Source organism: Nicotiana sylvestris, chromosome 12 (genome assembly GCF_000393655.2).
Source record: "Nicotiana sylvestris chromosome 12, ASM39365v2, whole genome shotgun sequence".
Classification (NCBI taxonomy): domain Eukaryota; kingdom Viridiplantae; phylum Streptophyta; class Magnoliopsida; order Solanales; family Solanaceae; genus Nicotiana; species Nicotiana sylvestris.
In genome coordinates, this window is record NC_091068.1 from 3,274,085 (window position 1) to 3,288,469 (window position 14,385).

A 14,385-nucleotide genomic window follows, 5' to 3' on the forward strand; every position below is an offset into this window, starting at 1 on the left:
TAACACTCATAAATGTTCAAAAGAGTTAAAATAGTTCAAACATCTATTTTTTGCACAAATATTTTCAAAAAGTTTGTTTGAATTAAAATTTCCAAAAATTGTGGCTTATTAGAATCTTTCTTCTTTTACTTTTTCTTCTTTCACTATTCACAAGTCAAATCCCACCCTATAAGAACTTTAAATAAAGCAAAAAATAAAAAAAAATGTTTTCTCTTATTTTGGTTCTCCTTTTTTTATATTCATATTTCGTACATTTTGTCTCTATTTGCTTATCAAGAAAACATTAAATAATAAGCAACCATTGAAGGGATTAATATAAAAATGTAGGGATATATATTTTATTTATTTTCCCCCCTCTTTCTCTTTCTTTTCTTTTCAATTTTTAAAAAAATAAAAAAAGGAGAGAGAGTGATGGTTGTCTTCATGCATTGGCAACCTAATTTCACTTTTTCCAACAACAACTTCTTACTTTTTTAAAATTCAAATTAATATTTTGTCAGTAATAATCAGTATAATTTAATTTATTATATTGGGTTATTTATCATTTATTACTTAGTTATCATTCAGTAAATATTAATTAAATAAAGTTATTTGTAATTAATTTTAAACTAATGTGATGACATAATTTTTTTTATACTATTACTTCATAAATTTAAAATTTTCTATTTTCAAAATTTTCTTTTCACCGGACTTCAAACCATTTTCTTAACCACAATACATAATTTTCCATCTTTCCATTATTTATTAATTAACCTAATATTTAATAATTTCTTTTTCTGTCATTATTATTATTTCCCTTCAATTACGATTCAGACAATCTGAGGAAAGTTAGGAAAAACCCAAATTACCTTTTTTCTTTTCTTTTTAACTCCACAAAGACAAAACTCCATTTTTCACATTTTCTCATCATTTCTTTAAGTTAAAAATTCAATATTTTTCCTTTAATCCCCACTCTTTATTTCTTGAAAATAGCTAAAAATCCTTTAAAAAATTCTGATTTTTCCCATTAGCTTCAGCTATTTGCCAGTTAATCCTTCTGTATTTTCTGTTCAGCTGGTAAGATTATCAAAAGTACCTAAAGCTTCATTCTTTTTTATTTTATTTTTTCATTTGGGTTCTGTGGTTTTTAGTCTGTTTTACCCCACCCCCTCAAAATTTTCTGGTAAGAAAACTTTGTTGTTTTTTTGGTTTTTATTTTTTATTTTTTTGAAGGTTTCTGGAGTGATTTTGGTGTCTTAACTATAGGAAAATGATGGGTTTTTGAGTACATAGTGAAAATAATTTTTTAAAATAATTTTTCTGATTCTTGAGTGCTTTTTGGCATTCTGCATATAGAAAAGTTATGGTTTTATGAGTAAAAGATTCAACTTTCTGTTGTTTTGTTAGTTTTCTAATATTTTTGAAGATTTTTGGAGTAATTTTTTGCGTTTTAACTACAGGAAAATGATGATATTTTTTTGTTAGTTTTCTTGATTTTCTGATTTTTAATTAGTATTTTGTTAAAAAAAGTTCTGAAGTGATCTTTATTTTGGTGTTTGGATTATAGGAAAATGGTGGGTTTTTGAGTACAAGGTGAAATAAAAAAGAAAAAAAAAATTCTTTTTGGGGTGATTTTCTTGTCGAAAATATTTGAGTTATGGAGGGAAGAGAGAATATGAGTATGAGTGGAGTAACAGTAGTGGGATCAGATGCACCTTCAGATTACCACGTGGCACCCAGAACCACCACTGAATCAGCAGCTCAAATGGTGGTTATTTCACAAACTCCGGCCACTTCCACGGCGGCCGTCGCCGTCACCGGTGGCGGAGCTGGCGGCGGAGCAATAATGGTAGTGAAGAAGAAGAGGGGTAGACCAAGAAAGTATGGACCAGATGGGGCACTGTCACCTAAGCCGATATCGTCGGCGGGGCCCGCGCCGTCGCCGCTGATTGATTTTTCTGTGGAGAAACAACGGGGGAAAATCCGGCCAGTTGGGTTGGTTAGTAAGCCTCATATGCCTAAGATGGACGTTGAAAATTCAGGTAAAGACTTGAACATTTTACTGTTTATAGCTGTGTTGCCGGACTATCCAAAAGTGTTGCCGCACCCGTGTCGGATCCTCCAAAAATGCGCTAAATTTGGAGGATCCGACACGCACCCAACAACATTTTTGTCGAGTCCAAGTATCATAGGTTTATAGTTAGTGGTGGATGTAGCCATTTGCTTGCAGATACTCTTGAAATATTTATAACAATATGCCCAGTGTAATCTCGCAAGTGGGTTGTAGGGAGAGTAGAGGGTAAGCAGACGTTACTCCTGCCTTTATAAGAAGGCAGAGAAACTATTTTCAGTAGGCTCTCGGCTCAGGAAGGATAAAGGGAAGGGGCAATAACAAGCAAACTAATCTGACAACCGAGGGGATATACAAAACTAATGCTAGGTAAAGCAATCAGAAACATTCCGGTGCACTAAGCTCTTGCTATGTGTGGGGTGCAGTGAAAGATTGGACCACATTGAGTTCCTACATTTATTTAGGTAGAGACATTTGAAGCATATTAATCAATGAGTTCAATAGAACCAACTTTTTGACACAGCATAATACGTATTTGCTAAAATTTTAACAGATATTAAATTTCGAGCTCGTAATTTTAAAAGTGTAATTCGTTCGGATGTAAGAACCTGTAGGTTGAACACGGCTCTTGTACTATATATAGTTAAATTTTTCTTAAGAAATGTACATATTTAGACTATGTTGGTATTCATTGTGACAAGAGAATATAAGTGCAGTTGTGCTGTAAATGTTCTAATTAAAATCTTGGGTTTCCCTCTGTGTTTAGTTATGTGCACAGTTCTAATTTTTTGCAACACGTGTTGATTAAATGGCCTAATTTTGATCTGTTTTACCAAAAATTAGTCTTTTGAAGTGTAATTCTGGAAGTTGTTTTCTTGATAATTGAATAAAGACGTACCCTCATGGATCTACTGCTTACAAGGAAATTGTAGGGTTAATATTAGTTCCATGATCTATTGCTTATAAAAGGAAGGAATTATGTTCTTAGAATCTTGATCTAATTGTTGAGCTAAGTTAACTTCTAATGTGTCTTAGCGACTAAAGTATTTGGAAGTTCCTTGTGTTAGGCTTCATATATATATACAACAACAACAACTACAAAAAACCCAGTGCATTCTCACACGTGGGGTTTGGGGACGATAATGCGTACGCAGACCTTACCCCTACCTTATCAAGGAAGAGAGGCGGTTTCCGATAGACCCTTGACAGGCTTTATATATATATATATATATATAATTCTTTTGAATTAATGAACTTTCATGGTAAACATGCATTTCTACACACCTAGAAGTATTTCAAATCATTTGCCATATATTATCAAGTGACCTTTTTTTCCTTTTGAGGGGCGGGTTGAAGGTGGTATGGTCATAATGTTTCATGCTTTGCAGCTGAATTTTTTTCTTTAGTTCGAGTCCCCCAGCCCCGAACGTGACATATGTTTTCGGATGAATATTGGTCTGTAAAGATTCATGTGAAAATATTAATGTTTGAGTTTCTTTCTGTAGGTGAATGGGTCTCATGCTCTGTTGGTGCTAATTTTACACCCCATATTATCACCGTTAATACCGGAGAGGTAAAATACTAGCCAAAGCTGGTACATTTGTGATTTTTATGGGAATTTTTCATAATTTGGTGGCGTAATGTGTCTTGAACTCTTGATTATCATACATCATATTTTATAAATTCTTTCCATAAGCGGGATTTCTCGTGGCTACCATATACATAAGCATGTTTTAGGGAACTATTATATATTGAACTTCACGGAAGGTTGCTGATTGTCCTTTTGGTTTTCCTTTAGGATGTTACTATGAAGATTATATCGTTCTCTCAACAAGGACCTCGGGCAATATGCATTCTCTCAGCAAACGGTGTAATTTCAAGTGTTACGCTGCGTCAACCTGACTCTTCCGGGGGCACATTGACGTATGAGGTGCTGCAACTAGTTATTCTCCCTTATTATGGTTAATCTTCTGATTTGCACCGTTTAATGTCATCGTTACCTCTGTGCTTAATGTGTGATCTCTTAGATCAGTTGTTTGTCTTAAATAATTACTGCATATGTTTAGACTTCATTTATATTTGAACAACATTGCATTTATTTATGCACATGCAAGCATGTTCTTTCCGACTCGTTCTAAGGCTATTGGTGTGGCGTTTCCTCCATTGTCTTCAAGTTCATTTGTTTAGAAAAACTGGTACTTGAAACCTATGTTGCTCGGACCCTTCAAAATCCCTGTCACACCCGTTATGATCGGAAATAGGTGTGGGATCCACACTGGATTTAGTCAACTTTTGTGCTTTGACTACATCTATGACCAAGAAGTATTTTATAGAGAGAGAGAGGGGGGGGGGTTATATAAAGTATGTTAATGTTTTACTATTACACGAGATAGCTTACGAATAAAATATTAGGTGTTTATAAAGAATTAAAGTTTATAGTGTTAGTTCAATAAGTTTAATTGATCGAAATATATGTTTATATATGTCGTAGTATACATTTATTGACCTTATCCCAGCATCCGCATCTGCACTCAGATTCATACCCCCGAATCTTAAAATCTAAGTGATGAAAAATCCAACCTTTAGATCCACACCCGTATTGGGTACCCGCGACCGAGTTCGAGCTACATAGCTTGAAACCATACCATGATCTAATAATGTCATCCTAATTGAGTGTCCCTGCCATTTTAGGCCATTTTCATAATGGTGCTAAGTCAAATTAGGTCATTAAATTCCAGAGGAAGTAAATTTTATCATCCTTTTCTTGTATGGGGTTGAGTCTACCTCTAGTTACTAAGTGTACAAGTCTATCATGAGGGATACATCATCGGTTGACTATGATTATGTAGAAGCCACTATCTACTTGACTTTGAGGGGTTGTTTAGTTCGCGGAAAAAATTATGTTGGGTTTATAATACAGGGATTGTAATACTGGGATTAAACCTTTGTTCCTGTTCGGAGAATTGATTGAAGGCATTGTCTCTGCGCGTGTTTACTCTGGTTGAAGTTTGTACGTAACTGTCCTCTCCCATTGATCGTGTAGGGCCGGTTTGAGATACTGTCATTGACTGGATCATTTATGCCATCTGAGACGGGAGGAATGAGAAACAGATCCGGCGGAATGAGTGTTTCTCTAGCAAGCCCTGATGGACGTGTTGTTGGAGGTGGAGTTGCCGGTCTACTAGTTGCTGCAAGTCCAGTGCAGGTATCGTTTCCCCTATGCTCAGTATGCTCGTTTACTAAGGAATCCCATTGTGCATATTGTGGCAATAATTTGATTTACCCATCCAAAACGAATTGTGTAGTTCGACCAATTGCAGCATGTTATCTACTCTTTTTTCTAGGTTACCCATCCAACACTAAATGTGTAACTTGAATGTGTAAAGATTATTTTACATTGTCAATTATAGTGTTCTTAAACGCGAAAAAATCCCCAAAAAAAGCTAAAAAAAGACAAAGTCCATGGGAAGCAAAAAGCGATGAGAAGTGAAGTTTACACTTCTTTGAATTGAAAGTTTCCGGAAAACTAAAGATACCAAGCATATATATGAATTTAGCACTAGAATAATCAAATTAAAACTGAAATAACTAAGTTTAGAATCCTATATTCAGTAATGCCAATATTAATTCAGCACCTCCAAATTGAGATACATAGAAACGACCTTTTTTCGTTCGGGCTTTGCTCGTCATTTTGAAGCGCATGGCTTCGCCCATGAAGTGATAAACCCCTGCTTTGCTAAGCAATAGCTTTTAATTACACCGGTCAGTGGACAAGAAACTAAACTACTTTGACAAATATGTACTGGTATTCTCGTGATGTTCCGAACCAAATTAGCTCTTTCATAAGTTGTTCTTCCAGTTGTAACAGTTCACATATTTCTTTCTTTGTTGCTGTCAATCAGATTGTTGTAGGCAGCTTTCTTGCTGGAAATCAACACCAGCAGACCACCAAGAAAAACAAATTGGAGCCTATAATAGCTGCTGTTCCTCTATCTAGTGCAGAAAATGAAGACTCTTATAATCACTCTTCTGCAAAACAAATTATGCCGGCTTCCTCGATTAACTGGTCATCGTCGTTAGCTCCCGACTCAAGAAATAAGCCAGCTGACATCAATGTAACTCTACCTGCATAAGGTATATCTTTCACAGTTCATATTGATCCTTAATTCTCCCATCCATTCGTTGTTAATTTGTCTGTCAACCTCTTACCGGAGCATGTCATTTTCCGACGAGGTTTGTGTAGTAATTTGAACTAGTTTTCCACTTAGTTCTTTTCTTTGGTCTTTTGTTGTAGAATTTTAGATGTATAATTGGTCCCAGAAATGAATTTCATCTTAGTTAAAGGCTTTATAGTTTTAGTAGGTAAGATTGATCATCTTCTTTTCATGGAATGTGTGTGAACTGCTATAGATTTTTTTGGTTTCCCACCTGGTGTCTGATACCTCCATTGGAGCCCGATTATATTCGGATTAGGCCCGTGTAGGGCCCCATTAGGGGGGAAGCGTTTCATCCACTGCACCACATCCTTTGGTGATGTGAACTGCTATAACTGCCGGGAAGTGTTTTTTCCTTCTCTTAACCGTCTGGCGTCCGTATACGAAATTTAATACCGGAAATTAGAGGTAAGTATATGTTGTACAAAAATCTAGATATAAAAATATATAGGATAGAACATGGGGTAAGTATCATGTGTATTAGTAATACGTGGATAAGAGCATATAACAATCCATGAATAATTTGTTCTCCGCATAATAATTTCTAGTATTATTTATTCTTCACATACAACAACAACAACCACCGAGAGACTGTTTCCAAATAGAAACCCGACATCCTTCCCTCCAAGAACTTCCCACCTTGCTCTTGGGGAGACTCGAACTCACAACCTCTCGGTTGGAAGTGGGGTTGCTTACCATCAGAGCAACCCCTCTTGTCTTTTCTCGCATAGCAATCACGTATTATTTATTTTTCGTATAATATATGCATTTCGATCATTTAGGTGATAATAATTAGTACATTGGTGATTTCTATGTAACACACAGACGATCTATGAATTCACCAGGATTTCTTGCTTTATAAAATAATAATCATGGTAATAACTAATAAACGATCAACTATAGATCACTTAGGTGATTATAAATAATACATGAGCGACTGAGACTTCTAAATAAATCATAGGTTCGATTTATGATTTCAGCAGGATCTTCTATTTTATAAAAAAAAAAAATAATCCTAATAATAACTCATAACTCATAAGCGGCCAATCGCATATCACTTTGACACCCATAAATTATACATGGATAATTTCTAGATTTAATATAGACAATCTATTACTTCACCAGGATCTCCCACTTAAAAAAAATAATCACTGTAATAACTAAAAGGTTATAAACCGGAAAATATTTAGGCAATCATAAATAATATGGGTAATTTCTAGATAACACATAGGTGAAATGTGATTTTACCAAGATTTTCACTTTATAAAATATAGTTATTATAACAACTAATAATCTATCAATCAGAGATCACTTAGGCGATTATAAATAATACATGAGAGATTTCTAGGTAACATATAAGCGATATATGATTTAATCGAGATCTCTCACTTGATATAAAAAAATCTTAATAACAACTAATAAGCGATCAATTGAAGATTACTTACACGATAATAAACAATACATGCGCAATTAGATAACACATGTGATTTCACCAGGATCAACTTCATTAAAACATAATCCTACTTATAGCTAATAAGCGATCAATCAGAGATTCTTAGGTGATTATAAATAATACACGAGCGATCTCTAGATAACTCATAGGCAATCTATGATTTTATCAGGATTTTCGACTTTATAAAAAAAATGATACTAGTAATTGTTAGGGATAAAGTAGATATGCCCTAGATCCAATATCATATTTGATGATTTGAACATATTTTTTGTGAACATTATTTGATATAAAATATATGGCATTTGATATTCTTTTATCATTATTATTAATTGTTTGATTAATTTGATAAGGTCCTTGATTAAATTTTGAGATTTGTCATCGTGATAGAGATCATGATAATGAGAGCAAAGTCTCTTACAATTTAATCTAAATTTGTTCTTGATCATAGGATTATTAACTTGGACATTAGTGATCCGGTTAGATCAATATTTATGTGATCGTCTTTATTGGATAAAGATTAGTTGATCTCATTAACTAAATTACATAGATAGATGATGCATATAGAGATATGATCATTGAACCGACTCATTGGATAATTCCTAATGGTTAAAATTACCATAAACTGTCAATAAGATATTCTCTTGAAGAATGTGATGTAACCATTTTCTTTGACCTGAGATCGTCATAGTAATTGACAAGTTATTTATTGTGCTTTGATACTAGACACCTATGGCCTTAGGGCGATAGTTGAAAGGATATTGGGTATGATTAAATGCTTGTAGAATTAGTGATTGTTCAAGATGGAATCTATCAACTCTTGGTAATGAGTTTAAGCTCCATGTTGTCATGAATTATAAACGACGAAATTAAGACCTTGGCCAGAGCAATTGAATGAAAGAAGAAATGAGTTTCTTAGGTCATTTGATGGTCGATTATATTTGACATGAACACATAATTGGTCGCCTATTAGGATTTGACAGTTGAACCATATCCTAGGGTGATCCAGAGCTATAAGGACAGAAGGAATTACTACATTATTCTTCTACTGGTTCGTAAGAGTAAATTGTATACTTCATATTATCCGGTCGTTAAGGAGTGTTGCTAGACGCCACCCTTGATTAGTATATTGATGTGATCAATTTACTACCGGCTTAGTATAGAACCTATGAAGTCGCACACTAACGAGTGTTCTGATCTTTGCTAAAGGATTAATTACTTTGTTATTTGATAATTAAATTAAAGAATTTAATTAGTCAAATAAATTTAGTTACTAGTCCAAATGAAATATTATTATATTCTCTGCTAGCACAAAGGATATAATTAATATTGTGAATAAATTGAAGTTTTCTATTTGGAATAGAAAAAAATTATATCTCTTGAATGAAATATATATGTGATATATATTTGATACTCATAATTAATATTTATATACATATATATTTATATGTATATAGAAATGTGTATATACTATTAATGAAGAGTCATAAATCAAATCCAAAGTTGGATTTACGTAAGTCCAGAAGGACTCGTCGGCCACTATAATCATATATAATTTTCAATAGTAAATTATGGAAAAGTTCAGTTACTACTAATCGAGAGAAATAATTTTGACGAGGAAAATTGTTTTCTTGTCTTATTACTATTGCTTCGAAGTTTTTGAGAAAAAATTCAGCACAAGTTTTTGAATCAATTTGTTCGCGGGTTTCATTGATCAAAGAGTTGATAGCAAGGATCAGTCTCGGTGTGGATACGCATAGAGTCTTCGCATTATCGAAGAATTTGAAACGAAACTTTCTTCACCAGGTACGTCTTAGATCCGATCTATTGACATGTAAATAAATTTTAAACACGAAAAGATCTGCCTAGGATTGTTATTGTCTTCCGCTGCGTGTTACGAACACCTATATGCAATCCTTCAGTAATAACTAGTAAGTGATCAACCGAAAATCACTTAGACGATTATAAATAAATAATAAATAATTTCTAGATAACACATAAGCGATATATGATTTAACCAGGATATACCATTTTATAAGAAAAAGTAATCATACGAATAACTAATAAACGATTATTGTTCGATTTTTTTTTTAAAACAACTACGGGAAAGTAAATGTGGGATACTTTCTCAATCAATTCTAATCTATATTTTTTCTTATCCAATTAAGCATATTTTGCATGTAATATAAATTTTTTTAACCTATTAATAGGGTATTAAGAAGATATGTGTCTAAAACTGATTTGTAAGTGATATTCACGCTTATCCTGGAAACAGCCTCTCTGTCCCTCGGGGTAGATGTAAGGTCTGCGTTCATATTACCCTCCCCAGACCCCACTTGTGGGATTACACTGGGTTGTTGTTGTTGTATTCACGCTTATCATCACATATTTAAATATTATTTAGTAAATTAAAAGGAAAATTTAAGAATTCCATTTTAAAAGATTTTCAAAGCTTGAAAACTCATAAACGGTTTGACAAATTAATATTTGGTGTTGGTTGCATATGGCATTTGGAATTTATAAGTGAAGCTATTCATAAAGAATTTAGCTATTTAATCATGTTTTTTTTTAATGAATTTTGTAGGAGACAAAATTTAATTTTCTATACAATATTATAATAAATGTATAATATTGTTATAAAGATATAATGGGTTATGTGGCTATAAACTTAAATATGGTTACACAGGTACAATATATAGTACTTAGTAGTGAATAGTAATTTTATGCAAATTTCTTTATATTATACATGCATTATTATTATTACTTTATATATATATATATATCTATATCTATATCTATATATATATATATTAATTGTTCCGAATTAAAAAAAAAAAAAAGGGTTTAGGACTGCCTTTTGCTCAGTTGCTTTCAGAGTTGGGGGAAGTTAGGGTTTAACCGCTAGTTAATCCTGCCGCCGGCGGCCGGTCACCGCCGATAAAGCCTCTTCGGCAGTTTAACTCTTCCAACGGCCGAAACCCTCAAACCCGGAAACCATTCTTCTCTTCAGTTCTCGAGTTCTTCCAGGCAAAATTCAATCCCCAACAACTTAATAAGTTACAAGGTAATGCTCTTTTACTTTCAGCTTCTCTAGGTATTTTTCTGAACTTATTTTTTGCTTCTGGCATTTTTTAGCTTCTCCTTATTTCTGGGAATTACAAAAATACAGAGGGAAAACTTTTTTGTATTTATAGCAACAACTATGTTTGTATACCTGGTGTTTGACAAGTTCTATAACTTATAATTCTTCTTTGTTAGCTGCAGTTTTAAACCAGTTTTGGTTAAAAATTGAACTGATTTTGACAATCTTGTGAGTGTTTGAATCAGTTAATTGCTGAGTTTTGTTAAAACCGTTACTGGGAATTTGTGGCTTAAGAAAACTGAGTTCCTTTTGAAACAGATTTAGGTGAGAATTGGAACGTTGGAGTTGCTGAAATTGCTTAATAGTGTACAGCTGGTTTTAGGCCGAATAGTTATTTACAAGTCAAGAAGGGGAGTCTCGGCGTAACTGGTAAAGTTATCTCCATGTGATCACGAGGTCACGGGTTCTAGCCTCTTGCACAAATGCAGGGTAAGGCTGCGTACAATAGATCCTTGTGGTCCAGCCCTTCCCTAGACTCCGCGCATAGCCGGAGCTTTAGTTGGTCATTTTCAGCGGCCCTTCTCCAGGCTGCCCTTTAGTTGGTCATTTTTAGTTTATGGTGTCCTATTAACTTAATCATATAACCTCAGAGTATGGGCTATTGGCTGGTGGCGAACTAGTTTTAACTTTCAAAACTTGAAAATCTACGTCTAGTTATTATTGTATTGAATTTAATAAATTGATGTTGTATTTTAAAATAGCAAATGAAATGAATGAAAGTGATGTCGTGCAATTTTACAAAGTTTACTAACTTAATAAAGGAATATGATAACTGAAGTAAACAAACAGTTCCAAAGGTGACTTAAGCAGTTAGCCATTTACTTGGGCTGAAGCGCTAGTTTAAGGAGATTTACTCGTTAATAAGCAATATAACATTGATAAAAGTCATATTTTATTCAATCGATATACATAAACAACACTTATTGACATGTCAATATTAAATGTTTCAATAGACAATTGAAAAGTAACAAAAATTAAACACACTGCAAAATAAAAAATAAAGAGAAAAAAAATGAAAGAGAGTCTAAAGGGGACAGGGCGGGGCGGGCAAAATTTTGAAAAAAGCTAAATGAGGCGGGGCATGGTGGGTTAAAATCTTAGTGGGTCAAGACCTGCCCCGCCCTGCTCCGCCTTAATTGCCATCCCTATATATTATTTACCCTAATCCTTCTGCCAATATTATGAAGTGGTATAAGGAGTAATTGTGTATAGTTTTTCATTCACCTGCAGAGATGGTAGGGCTATCTATTGGAGAAAAAAACTTTATTAAGGGTGGTATTGCCCAGGATATGCGCAATGATGGTAGAAAGCGACTAACCTATCGACCAATTTATGTGGAAACAGGTGTTATTCCTCAGGTAGAATCCTTTTCTTTTATATCAGCTTTCCGTCGTTGAATGTTTCTTTTACAACAACTCAAGCTCAATATTGAACTTTGTTGTTCTTACAAGGCAAATGGATCTGCAAGAATCAAGTTGGGTCCAACTGATGTTATTGCCGGTGTCAAGGTATTATTACAATCCATACATTGAAACACATGCTCTATGCTATCTTGATTTTTCCTTGATAATCATTGGATGAGTAATTTTGTCATGTAAGTTGTTTCATTTGTCCTATTAAATTCTTATTTCAGGCGGAACTTGGAAAACCAAGTCAAGCGCATCCTGACCAAGGGAAAATTTATATTCACGTCGACTGCAGTCCCACAGCAGAGCCATCGTTTGAGGTTCTGTACTTGGATTCGGTTTACCTGCAAGTATTTTTATCTTTTTCATAGTTATTGTAGAAAATTTGGTTTAAGCGCCAATCTTAGTTATCAGTTTTTCCTGTGTGTTGATCCATGCAGGGCAGAGGAGGCGAGGAATTGTCCGCAGAACTCACAGCTGCACTTGAGGGGTGTCTTTTGGGTGGTAAAAGTGGAGCAGGTATTCACTTTAAAAAGGAAAGGAAAACCCGACTTTTGTATGAAAAAAAATATAATGTCAAGAGCTGTTGACCATGACCAACTTTAGATGTAAGGTTACACTTATGTGCCTCTCAACTTGATAATCTTGTGGTGTATTTCATTTCGCAGGGGCTGGAATAGATCCGTCGTCTCTCTCAATCAAAGAAGGAAAAGTATGTTGGGATCTGTATATTGATTGCCTTGTCATTAGTTCTGGCGGGAATCTTCTCGACGCACTAGGTGCTGCAATCAAGGTATACTCTAATAATTTGTCATCTTGTATTAACAAGGAAAGAAATGGCGAAAATTACTTGCTTTGACTGTTTTTAGAGATGCTGTGATGCTTGAGAATGCTACATGAAAGCACTATTCCCCTTATTCTGACCAGGGGCTGAGGTAGGAACCTAGATACGGGTCCAGCCGAACCTAGTAGCCTTTGTTCAAACACAGTATTTGTATTAAGAAATTCATTAAATGTTTACACGTTAAAATTTAGAACCACTTATTAGCACTTGAAGTCTAAAAGCCAAAACCCATAAAGTTAAAATTTTGGCTCCGCCTCTGATTATGATTAATCAAGAAGCTTTTGCAAGGAAAGATGGGAATGTAGAAAGAAAATATATTAAATGAGACTTTTGACACTTTGAGCAGTGGTGCAGTTTGGCGATGGATGCATCTCTTAATAATGTCTTATTATCTCTATGACTGATGTTCTTCAGGCTGCACTGAGCAATACGGGTATTCCAAGAGTTCAGGTTCGTGAAGCTGCTTCATCCGATGAGCAGGCAGATGTGGATGTTAGTGATGAAGAATTTCTGCAATTTGACACCAGCGGAATACCAGTCATAGTTACTTTGATAAAGGTAATTGAAGTTTGAAGCCAGCCTTCTGTTTTGAGCTTTCTTGCGCAACTGCCAATTTACATGCGACATTGACATTGTCCCGTCAATAATTGTAGGTTGGAAGGCACTACATTGTCGATGCAACTTCAGAGGAGGAGTCCCTAATGAACTCGGCTGTTTCTATTTCTGTTAATAGACAAGGGTTAGTATGTGGGTTGACCAAACGAGGAGGCATCGGGTTAGATCCTAGTGTCATACTTGACATGATATCTGTGGCAAAACATGTAAGCGAGCAGCTAATCAACAAGCTTGATTCGGAGATAGAAGCCGCTGAAAAAGCTCATGAAGATGAACCATGACATAGCTCAAAGATTACTTAGATATAGTAGTTCAACCTTACTAATTTTTGTTGCATAGTGCAAATAGACTTCTTGAATGCTTTGTAGAGGTGAACCCAAACTTGTCATATCAATTCTATAGTGTTAATGCGATCATTTGTAAGAGTTAGATTGGAATTTAGTTTTGAAGCACTTTCGCGTTGATTGTCTTCTTGATCAGTGGTTGATGCTTATTTGTACTGTTTGTTTAAAGCTAATCTTGAACGACACGTCGTTCAGAACTCCATAAATAGTGGACACCTTCTATCATTCTCTACTTAAATACTAGGCTTTTTTTATGGCAAGTTGGTTATGTATTAACCGAACCGTATCGATGCCGAAGAGAAACCGGGCGGCTTTGGAAA

General features: G+C 34.5%; 2 protein-coding genes across 2 annotated transcripts; both read left to right on the top strand.

The window, feature by feature from the left end:
• The first annotated feature begins 866 nt into the window (after positions 1-866).
• LOC104229754 (AT-hook motif nuclear-localized protein 1) lies at positions 867-6,436 on the top strand. Its single transcript, XM_009782454.2, has 6 exons — positions 867-1,056; positions 1,547-2,021; positions 3,556-3,623; positions 3,849-3,980; positions 5,094-5,255; positions 5,953-6,436. The coding sequence occupies exons 2-6, from the start codon at positions 1,637-1,639 to the stop codon at positions 6,181-6,183; spliced, it is 978 nt and encodes a 325-aa protein (XP_009780756.1). The 5' UTR covers positions 867-1,056; positions 1,547-1,636; the 3' UTR covers positions 6,184-6,436.
• Positions 6,437-10,550: 4,114 nt separating this feature from the next.
• Positions 10,551-14,185, top strand: LOC104229753 (uncharacterized). Its single transcript, XM_009782452.2, has 8 exons — positions 10,551-10,778; positions 12,087-12,214; positions 12,308-12,364; positions 12,490-12,582; positions 12,703-12,781; positions 12,931-13,055; positions 13,521-13,664; positions 13,760-14,185. Exons 2-8 carry the CDS (start codon positions 12,089-12,091, stop codon positions 14,000-14,002), a joined length of 867 nt encoding a protein of 288 aa, XP_009780754.1. The 5' UTR covers positions 10,551-10,778; positions 12,087-12,088; the 3' UTR covers positions 14,003-14,185.
• The last annotated feature ends 200 nt before the right edge of the window (positions 14,186-14,385 follow it).

Coding starts and splice junctions, on each gene's coding strand:
- LOC104229753 (XM_009782452.2), top strand. CDS start 12,089: ATGGTAGGGCTATCTATTGGAGAAAAAAACTTTATTAAGGGTGGTATT. Junction 12,583..12,702: donor CAGCAGAGCCATCGTTTGAG/GTTCTGTACTTG, acceptor TGATCCATGCAG/GGCAGAGGAGGCGAGGAATT. Junction 13,665..13,759: donor TCATAGTTACTTTGATAAAG/GTAATTGAAGTT, acceptor CAATAATTGTAG/GTTGGAAGGCACTACATTGT.
- LOC104229754 (XM_009782454.2), top strand. CDS start 1,637: ATGGAGGGAAGAGAGAATATGAGTATGAGTGGAGTAACAGTAGTGGGA. Junction 2,022..3,555: donor GATGGACGTTGAAAATTCAG/GTAAAGACTTGA, acceptor TTCTTTCTGTAG/GTGAATGGGTCTCATGCTCT. Junction 5,256..5,952: donor TTGCTGCAAGTCCAGTGCAG/GTATCGTTTCCC, acceptor GCTGTCAATCAG/ATTGTTGTAGGCAGCTTTCT.